This window comes from Amblyomma mixtum, chromosome 4 (genome assembly GCF_055824585.1).
Source record: "Amblyomma mixtum isolate Tamu chromosome 4, ASM5582458v1, whole genome shotgun sequence".
NCBI lineage: Eukaryota > Metazoa > Arthropoda > Arachnida > Ixodida > Ixodidae > Amblyomma > Amblyomma mixtum.
The window spans coordinates 82,521,386-82,531,424 of record NC_143015.1 but is presented as its reverse complement, the minus strand read 5'-3'; the positions used below and the strand labels follow the sequence as shown (position 1 = coordinate 82,531,424).

Genomic DNA, 10,039 nt, shown 5'->3' with positions numbered 1-10,039 from the left:
AGGCGCATGCATGTCTGAAGTAAGTCTCAAATCCTAGAGTGTGTAATATCTGTGATGAGGGAACGGCGTATATAGCAATGTTTCGCAGGGTTATGTGCTTAGGGCTACTTGCAGTCTCAGATGCGGCCTCCTGTTTCGGGCAATCCTGTTTTAATTAAGCAATAATTAGCTCACATTTCCGCTTTAGTAAAATTTGACACGCTTTTTTTACGAACCATCGGCGCTGGATCTTTTTCTATGCCTCCTTCACCACCGAAAGTCCCTAGTTGATTGGCGAGTGTGGATTCGGAACACAGTACGGCGTTGTGCCACATACGTTGAAAGACATAGCAACTCTCACCAACATAGTAAATAAACTAAGTGCAGCGCGAATGCCTCGACGAAAGGATTTTTATTACCCACAACAAAGGACAAGCATATAAGGATACAAGAAACAGCGTCCCTTCAATTCTGAACAAATGTGGTTTAGTGATTCGCTATAATACTTGCATAAAAAAGTAGCACAATAGCAACACGCACACCTGTTAGAGCAGGTGCAAAATGTAAGTGCAAAATCAACACAAACGTATTTTAATTATCGCGGCTTGAACAGCTCGTTCAAGTAAGACTGAGCATAATGAACAAATTATTTTTTTATATGCTAAACATGGCACAAACCATTTAGGAAGATAGAGGCCCGTAAAAGGGGTAACACATTGCAAGTACGAAGATTCCTTGACCGCCAGCAAAAGACAATTCTCTAACCACTTGCCGTATTTGTATCAGTGCACACATTCTGCTGTGCACAGCGATTGCAATGGCTCAAAGGTTTGGTTTGGTTTTGTGGGGTTTAACGTCCCAAAGCGACTAAGGCTATGAGAGACGCCATAGTGAAGGGCTCCGGAAATTTCGACCACCTGGGGTTCTTTAACGTGCACTGACATCGCACAGCACACGGGCCTCTAGAATTTCTCCTCCAAAGAAATTCTAGCCGCCGCGGCCGGGATCGAACCCGCGTCTTTTGGGCCAGCAGCCGAGCACCATAGCCACTGAGCCACCGCGGGGGCTCAATGGCTCAAAGGGTTTCTTGTGATATCCATAACAAAGAATGACTTAATCCACCAGATGGAGATAGGAAACAAGAATACCTACTTTCGCGGGGTTTTTTTTTTTTACTCCTCCGTCATTGCAGCCGTCATGGAAGCACTTCAAAAGACTGAGTGAGCTTATGCCGACTAAATGCGGAAGTCTACCCACATACACAACCTGCAATGAAAACGGAGCGTTTGTAACTAAAAAAGTCCGAAAATTAATGCTGGTGTCACCAACGCAGCTAGCTTTTGCAAGTAAAGTGAGGCGTGTCGAAACATGATTTTACAGCGTATTCTAGAGGCTGCGCTAGAGAGCCTTTGGTTTCAAAATGGTCGTCATAAAATTTTTATTTTGGTGTAGAAGTCACGATTTTGAATAGTGGGAGGAAAATATCAAAATAAATTTTTCTCACCAACAAAGTATGTCTTTTGATGCTCGGAAAATAGCACCATTCCCAGACACAGCCATAGAATCTACTTTTACTAAGAAGTGACCCTTTAATTCTGCTTAGAACCACTGGGTGAAGTGAAATGAAGACCTCATGTACCATCAGCAAGAAATGAAACGCGAACAAGACAACCCAACCAAAAACAGCAAAATACAAACCTTTTAGCCAGGCGAAACTCAATACTTGCTCCGGTTCTTTTAACTTCGAAGGCGCGGAGATTCTTCTTCAGAAGTGTTGTTCAACCTCGCTTGTACTTCCTCTCCAGGAGCTAACACCTTGGCGTTTTTATGCTGCCATCTCAGTTTTCTTCGCGTTTCATTCGTTGCTGATAGTACATAGAAAAGGCACGGTTCCAATACCACCCACGCATGTTCTTTGCACCGCCTCGGTTATCAAAGGGAAGCTTCCTTATACATTCCGCACCAACCGAACAGCTTCTGATACACACCACGCTGAGCCCTTATCCTCATCATCAGCACGACTACGCTCACTGCAAGGCAAAGGCCTCTCCCATGTCTATCCAATTAACCCTGTCCTGTGCCAGTTGCGGCCACCGTATCCCCGCAACCTTCTTAATCTCATCCGCCCGCCTAACTTTCTGCCGCCCCTTGCTACGCTTGCCTTCTCTTGGAATCCACTGTTACCCTTAAGAACCAGCAGTTATTTTGTCTTCGCATTACAAGCGCTGCCCAAGCCCATTTCTTCCCCTTGATTTCGACTAGGATGTCATTAACCTGAGTTTGTTCCCTCAACCATTCTATCCACTTCCGGTCTCTTAAGGTTACACCTACCGTTTTTCTTTCCATAGCTCGTTGCGTTGTCCTTTACATAAGCTGAGCCTTTTTCGTTAGCTTTCACGTTAACTATTTATGGTAATATAATGGGCTTAGATCTTTATATATGTTTGTATATGTTTATATATGTAACATATAGCCTTTATACGTTTATACAGTCCCATTCTCCGCGACGGCACCCGAGAAACAAAAGCAGCGGGATTGGTTCAACTTTTATTACGGGCTTAACAAAGGCCTTTACTCCAAACATTGCTTTAAACCATGCTACCTATCCCGTGATAAACGTACGGCTTTACGAATCGACTTTCTAAGCCAGATCGGCATCGCAGCTCCACTCGATTCGATCCTTGTGCGATAAGTCCTTGATCCATCCACGCAGTAGAACACGAACGAAACAGGGGCTGCAGACCCGGACGAGCACGAGGAGGGCTGAGGCAGAGTTCATACGATCTTCACGGGCACGTAGAAGCAGAAGATCTTTGTGCTGTTCGCGTCCTCGAGTTTAATTTCCGCTGTCAGCTCCAACTGCAACAAAACAAGAAGACATGATGAAGAACTGTAGTTTGAATGTCTGCCATTTCTTTTGGGAATATCTCGTATTTGTACCATTCACTAGCCGAGCTGGCTATGGGTCCAATAAAGTTTTGATGTATTGGTTTCACAAAATAAAATTATGATAATGATGATGATGAATTCTCAGCGGGAAGCCAGGGCACTAAAACTGGATGATACCGTCTACCCTACTGAAAGAATAAAAGTTAAAACCAGCCAATTTCGAAAGCCTTTCGCATCTCACGACACTACGGGTCGTAGTTTGTGACGATGCCAGGGGTAGTTATATGGTTAGTTTAGGTTTAAACTACTACAGCGCACGTGCTGACTGGAAGACAGCGGATGCTTAAAATTTAATTATTCCTGCGCAGGCGCGCAGCGCTACAGGCAGCTGCGGCAGCCGAATTGTCTGAGGCACCAGGATACGAAGCTGCTTTATTTTCGTCGGCGGTGGTTGGAAACACAGTCGGGGATGATTTTTTTTATTGTTGTTGGATACCGTTGTCATGATGATAAGACGCTCCAGTTGGCTTCCAAACTTCTGCCGCTATGAGAAGAATTGGCGCTGACGTCTATATTGACTAGACAACCGTGTATGTGGAAGTTTACAAGCCCTAACAATACTTCTTTTAATCTTTGTTTCTGCCTTTTTGCCGGCGTTCAGCCGGTCGTTTGAAACGATAGAAGGCGAGTGACACCATCATGACGCTGTCAGCTCTAAGACTCAGGCGTCTGCTATCAGTGATAAATACAAAGAAGCCAAGCAATAGACAAAGAAATGTGCAAAATACAGCCACCAGTATCGTAATATATTAACTGCTCAACATGCGAGAACATGTTGTACGGTAACATGTGTACGGTAGCACCGTTCTGCCATGCACAATGCATTGGCGTCGGGTATGCTCCACCAGATTGCTGTCGGGTAGCAGACCTCCAGAAGCTACACAAGATGTATATTGTCCTGTTTCGAGCGCTGCATCGATTTAAATAAGCCGGAAGGCTACTTCGGCTGCTGCAAATTCGTTAGCAAGTTCTCGTTTTGACGAAAATGTGGTGCCCACTAAAACGGGCACACCAAATGGATCACCACCTTAAGTAGCTCATCAAAAAAAAATTGAGTGGAAACCTTACCACTCCTTTAAATGACCGACACGCAACTTTAAACTCGCATTACAAACCACATCCCTACTAAGCCTTCCCCGTGAGCACCTGAGGCGAAAAAATATGCCGATGTGCATATGCCTTTCGTATTCATATAGTTTCCACATCCTTTCTCTGCATTTTCAGTATGATTTCCACAGCAGTTCCAATGAACTTCGACTATTCCATGTGCATTTCCTATATAGTGCGTGTGAATGCCGTCCATATGCACGGAACAGAAAACATACGGGCTTACGGATCATTTCACCAAGAACTACAGTTCCACATTTTCACATCTAGTCGAGGCTTTACGTTCTTGCTTCGAGCTGTTGTACTCCTTTGAGCTCGAACCATTGATTATCTGTTTGGTTATCTCCACCGCATGAGGGACGGCCGTAAAGGCAGTCCATCTCTCTCTATACCAATCGTTAAATTGTGCAATGCTTACCGCCGGGAACGCTGGCAGCAGATTGATGGTCCTCGAGAAGGTGTACATCTTTCCGGCTTCCAGTGGGCACTGCAAGCCACTCTTAGTGCAAGCCTGCCTCTTGAAGCCCGGCATGGGCAGCCACTGGCCGGGCGACAGCTCCCCTCGGAAGGACGCTCGCAGCTTGTCGAAGCTCTCCTCTGTGCCCACGGGTAGCAAACACGTATTCACAAATCAGTTTGATTGCACATTATTATACGCGAAACGAGAGCTCTCTTATTGATTTCTCTTCCCATCATCAGAGCATCAATTTCCCATCATCAGTGCATCAGAATACCGGCAGCAATGTCCGGCAAAGAAGCCGTACGTACATAATCGATGAGAGCAGACTTATATTTAAAAATCCAGTAGTAGTTCTATTAGGTCTACTTGTTTGTTGGTGGTGGAGGTGCATAAGCATCCAAGGCAACCATGCGCCAAACGCAAGGAATATACAATTGTTTTGTGTAGGTTTTTTATAGAAAAGGGTAAAGCAATGGTAGTGTCAGTGCCCTAAAATGTTCTTTCGTTCCACGTAGTGAAGATAAAGCACAAAAATTTTTGAAGTGGATAATGGTAAAAACTTTAAAGAGAGTCAGGGAACCACAGCGGCCATCCTTGGCTGGGCAAGGATCTAGAAAATTAAGAACTGCATTGCACGTACCCCTGGGCACACCTTTCTTAGAATCACAAAGATGCACACTGCCGACACTGCAATAGGGCTTAGGCGTTTAGCAGCGCCATTTGTATTGCAATTATGTACAGTTCTGCTCATTCCTGTGCTCTAAAAACATTTAGCGAATCACTCACGAGACCGCTTAGACAGAAATGAAGTCATATAACATCGTCATTGATTCACGAAAACAGGTCCATATCCCCAGCTGTAACGACCCTGTAGCGGCCGTTATGCTCATCCTTATGGGCATCCAGTTATGCATAACGTTGTCAGCGGTGTAGCACATCAAAATACAGCTCAGACGCGCTCACTACTAGACTGGTTAACAGATACTGAGTGTTTAAATTAGAACTATTAGTGGTAGTCTCCTGATTTATTCAGAGGCTTGTAGCCTTCCGTAATATCGATATCAGTATTTAGAATTTTGACAGCGCAGTTACCTTCGGCTCTCTGGCGAAACAAACTGGCTAAATCGGGCCAACATTGAAACCCGAGAGCATAGAGAATGTCTCCATTTATAATTTGAGGTGTTCATAAATGGGATTAATTAAAAGCCTAAGTAAAACAACCACATGCCCCTGGTGGGATCCGAACCCACGACCTTCGAATTTTGAATCCGGTGCTAGTTAGCACTTCTTAGCTGTATTTTGATGCACTACACAGATAACAACGCTGTGCCGACAGAAAAACAAAAAAAAACACTTGTAAGAATTGCGCATCTTTGGTGAAACAGCAGGAATTAGCGGAATGTACATGATGTCACGGATCGCATTTCGAGTTACGGCAAATGGCTTCAGCAGTGAAAGCCGGGGCTCATGGAGTAAGCGTAAGGCTTGGACGGCAGCAAATAATTCGGCAATGACAGCTGGCAAAAATCTGTGCAATAAAAATAGGATAATGATCTGCAATTTTCTGTCGTGTTTTGCTCCACTCTGCCCCAAGACCTGCATTGATCCCTTTGTTTCTCGAACGAGAAGTGCATTGCCTATAATTACATTCTTGGAAAGATAGCAGTCAAACACCCCTTTATTAATTAGGCTGCATATTTAGCATTTTCGTCACTTGCCTTTAATGAGAAGTGTAACGGCAGCATACGACACTACATAAACTAAGAGCCCAGCTTATATTAACCTCTTTGTATTTCCCAAACATAAATAGTGGAAATTCAAGCAACAATAATTTAAATTCGCCTGTAATAACTAATATTCCTACTGTCTGCGCCTAATTCGGCATTCTGAAGCAAAATTAAGAACAATCGAAGAGAAGATAAAACTGCGCAACAATTCTCTTCTATGACACGTTTATATTTAGAAAATTGTGGCTACATATTTATTAATTTTTCGTCACTACCAGCTTATTTTAGTTAATCCCCATTCAACGACGAATTTCTGGCCAGAAACACCGAATTTAAAAACAAAATGTCTTTTCTTTTACACCCCTCGATCTGAAATCATGACGCAAATCCTGCAAAAAAAAATTCCGTGACAATTTTAAGAGATCGCTACGTTAGCATTAACACTGGGATCCGCGCAAAAAAAAATTGTTGACGACACCTTAATGCACTGGAGAAAACTGTCGGTGGCGGCAACACCTGCATTACCTATTTGTCATTGCAACACTATAATCAACCGGTTTACTCCTTGTCCTTGTAGGTGTAATAAATAAATTCTTGCTTCCACAGAAAACGTCAGTACACTTCTCATGCCACCTTCAAAAGCGAAGAATATGCCGTAAAGCCTCTACAGAAACAGCATTTTGTAGCAAGAACCTCACCTGGGACAAAGTCCACTTCGACGCTTGCGCTCTTTCCCCGCTCGAAGACGCAAGGAAGTTCTAGGCAGGGGCTGACCCGAACTTCTTTGAAGTCACCCCCTGAGAACGAGAAGGCACGGTACATTATTTGCCATTGGTCAAACTACTAAACACAGCCTTGCGAAAACAACATGGGAACGTCAAGCATCGTACAGAGAAAAAACAATTTTTAATGTCCGGAAACTTATTCAGCTGACAACAGTGAAATATCAAAAAACTTCCGGCGCAATATGGCCTATTTCAAGAACGCGTAATGAGAATATAGGAACTTTCAGCTCTGTGCCAAGACTTAGGAGTCATGACGGATCGAATGTAATGAAGTTACCGCAAATTTTTAATTCGGAACCTTCGTGAGAAGCGCGATGGAAAAACAAGCACTCCTCGCACGGTTAACCATGCGAATTCAACCTTCAGCATTCGAACTGTTTACAGGAAGCGAACCCAAAGCCACACGCAAACAGAGCCACGCCTCAGCTATCCGCATTAGCAGAGTGCGCAATGATACGCGAGTTCTATAAGGAAAGCTCGGAGCAAAAACAAACCCCAAGGGTGTCTTCCAACAGGAAACCGGCGGTGCGCCGCATAGCGTTACCCGATTACGTGAAACCCGCCTGACACCAGCCTACTTCCACATTGTGTAGCAGTTTTACGGCGGACAGCGTCACCTCGAAAAGCACACACCATTCATGTACTCTATGTGGTGTTGACGTGCACTTTATTGAGCCATTTAACCATTTTTTTTTATTGGAACGCATCACAGAAATCCAAGGCAATCCTTGAGGCATTGATTACGTCGGCGGGGAAGATAGAACAGTTCACCACCACTAAATTCCGTGACATGAGCTACCTTCTGTGTTATGTTAACCATTCGCCACATTATCGTTAGTGGCATGCAAAGGTGCATTCACCCCAGCACTGAAGATAGGGAAAGAAGGGAAGACAGCGAAAGTTGATTCAAGACACGATGCATCGCTGTAATACCAAATTTTCAACCCTGTTATTAACTTCGGTAGAGGTCCTATTCAAAATTACCCAACTTCTTTCACAGAGCCCACGTATTATAAGTGTTCAAATTCCGGGTTTTGCCTACTATCTATAGAATGCGCCCTCTATAGTACGTTTGTTTCTAAAATTCCCCATCATAATGTACCCTGACCAACGTGAACTTCACTGTCACGATGTATTTTTTACGGTAAAACTTTCGCCAAGCTTCTGTTGCCGTTGCGAAGCTCATTGATTCACTCACGCCTGCTTTCTGGCACATATTGACACACTGACTCAAGAAAATATTCTTTGCGCGACTTCATTTTAAACTGGCAATAATTCACGTGGCTAAACAGAGGCAGCTCCGAATTTCCAAAATGCATATATGCACTGCCGGCAGCTCCGTAAGGAAGGGAGGACGATAATGTGGTATATGCATGTAGAAAAACGGTCGGGATTCCTTGCGCTGTGCATATCTTCGAACTAACGTAATTAATATCCCTAGAGGTTAATCCTGCGGAGTACGATGTTTTTTTCTTACGGTTATACATAATCCTGGAATTTGTATTAAAAATCCATTCACTTGAAGTCGTACACTAACCAAGTATGCTTCTTTAATGGCATGCTAGGCATAACGTTCCGCATAGAGATGCTGGAGATGAGGGGTAATGTTTACTTTCGATCAGCCTTTCTATCATTTTAATAAAAACTGAAAAGAAACACGGGGCTTAAAACGACATTAAATTTAGGGTGGCACATGAAAGTTTGGAGACTAAATGGCTTGTAGCGAAAGCCTGGGCAAGGTCAGGAGAACAAGGAGCGTGAAGTATAAGAGGCAACGATTAATGGTTGAAAATATGAATATTATTACTTTGCACCCATAGGACCTTAAATCATCTCCTAGAGATCCTAATCAGTGGTTGGCTACAAAAATATTTGAGATGATGTGCAGCTTTCCTTCTCCAGTTAGCAATATAACTTGCCCGAAAACCTTCCCTGTATTACGTCCATTGTTTTAAGAGAATCCCCCAAAGTAGAGAACATTTGTAATAATGAAGTAATTACGAATTAGATCCACCCAAGAGCAGCCACATGGCTAGAGCATACGGTCGCTATACGGCTGCTCCAGTGATGCAATGGTCCCGAGTTCGAACCCCGGACTAGGACGAATTTTTCTTCAGCTACGAAGTTTCTGCGAAAGCTGTATAGCTTTCCTCTGTAAATCTACGGCTGTGCTTGGGTACATGCTAATGAGTAATTACTCCCGTAGTGCGTAAGGTAGCAAGCGGAAATTGTTTTCCCTGGAGGAGTGCAGTTGTTACATCGATTTCCTGCAACAGCCATTTCCGCGAGCATTCGAATCACTGCATCTGCGGTCAGCATTACAGCGAAAGCAGCACCAAATATAGGCTCACCACACTTCTCCGGAGTCAACACGTCGAAATCGGCTACGCAGCTGGCCACGACCAAGAGCAACCCCGTAAACGTTCCGGCCACGACGGCGGCGGGCGAGCTGGGACGGCGAGCCATTACGGACGGACAATGCAGGCGCGTGCCTCCTCCGAGCGAACGTGCGGTCGAGTGAACACGTCGGGGGGAGTCTACACTTCCTTTCCATACCAGAAGTGGCAGGATAAGTACGGTGCCCTCGCGCGTGCCGTTCGGCCTCCTTCCCCCGCAGCGTTCGTTTCTTTTTCTTCTTTCCTTTTTTCATACACGGCCGTCTTGCTTGCTGGCTCAGTTTGTTTTTCTTTCAAGTCGCCGCTAAGCTAGCCCTGAACGCCAGATCGAATCGCACTTTGGGCTAGCTGAACACGCGTCATGCTAGTACGTAAGGCTCAGGACGCATATGCCGCGGGCGCTATGAATCTGGGCCGCTCGGTGACGTGACGAAGTGCCGGCCAGCGCGCAAATCTGTCTGGTTGCGCAGGTACTTTAGCCGAGTACGTACAGACGCCTCGATAGAGCAAAAACCCCGCGTCCTCAAACCTCAGGTCTTGTGAAGTAAATATAATTGGAAGTATTTGAACCAGGGTTTCGCAAACTGTATAATCAAATACTTGTTGTGCATGTACCTATATATACATCGAGTTTTT

The 10,039-nt window shown here is 44.5% G+C and overlaps 1 protein-coding gene across 1 annotated transcript; it reads right to left on the bottom strand.

Moving 5' to 3' along the window:
* Positions 1-2,513: 2,513 nt before the first annotated feature.
* On the bottom strand, positions 2,514-9,551 carry LOC149347207 (NPC intracellular cholesterol transporter 2-like). The gene is made up of 4 exons (XM_089586943.1): positions 9,359-9,551; positions 6,921-7,019; positions 4,454-4,632; positions 2,514-2,838 (listed from the first exon to the last, which is right to left on the bottom strand). Exons 1-4 carry the CDS (start codon positions 9,471-9,473, stop codon positions 2,755-2,757), a joined length of 477 nt encoding a protein of 158 aa, XP_089443069.1. The 5' UTR covers positions 9,474-9,551; the 3' UTR covers positions 2,514-2,754.
* Between the last annotated feature and the right edge of the window lie 488 nt (positions 9,552-10,039).

What these genes read in the sequence shown, in the direction of transcription:
- LOC149347207 (XM_089586943.1), bottom strand. Translation starts at nt 9,473, where the DNA reads ATGGCTCGCCGTCCCAGCTCGCCCGCCGCCGTCGTGGCCGGAACGTTT. An exon ending in CGAAGTGGACTTTGTCCCAG is followed by an intron (nt 4,633 to 6,920) that starts GTGAGGTTCTTG and finishes CCGTGGGCACAG; the next exon opens with AGGAGAGCTTCGACAAGCTG. An exon ending in TGCTGCCAGCGTTCCCGGCG is followed by an intron (nt 2,839 to 4,453) that starts GTAAGCATTGCA and finishes GTTTTGTTGCAG; the next exon opens with TTGGAGCTGACAGCGGAAAT.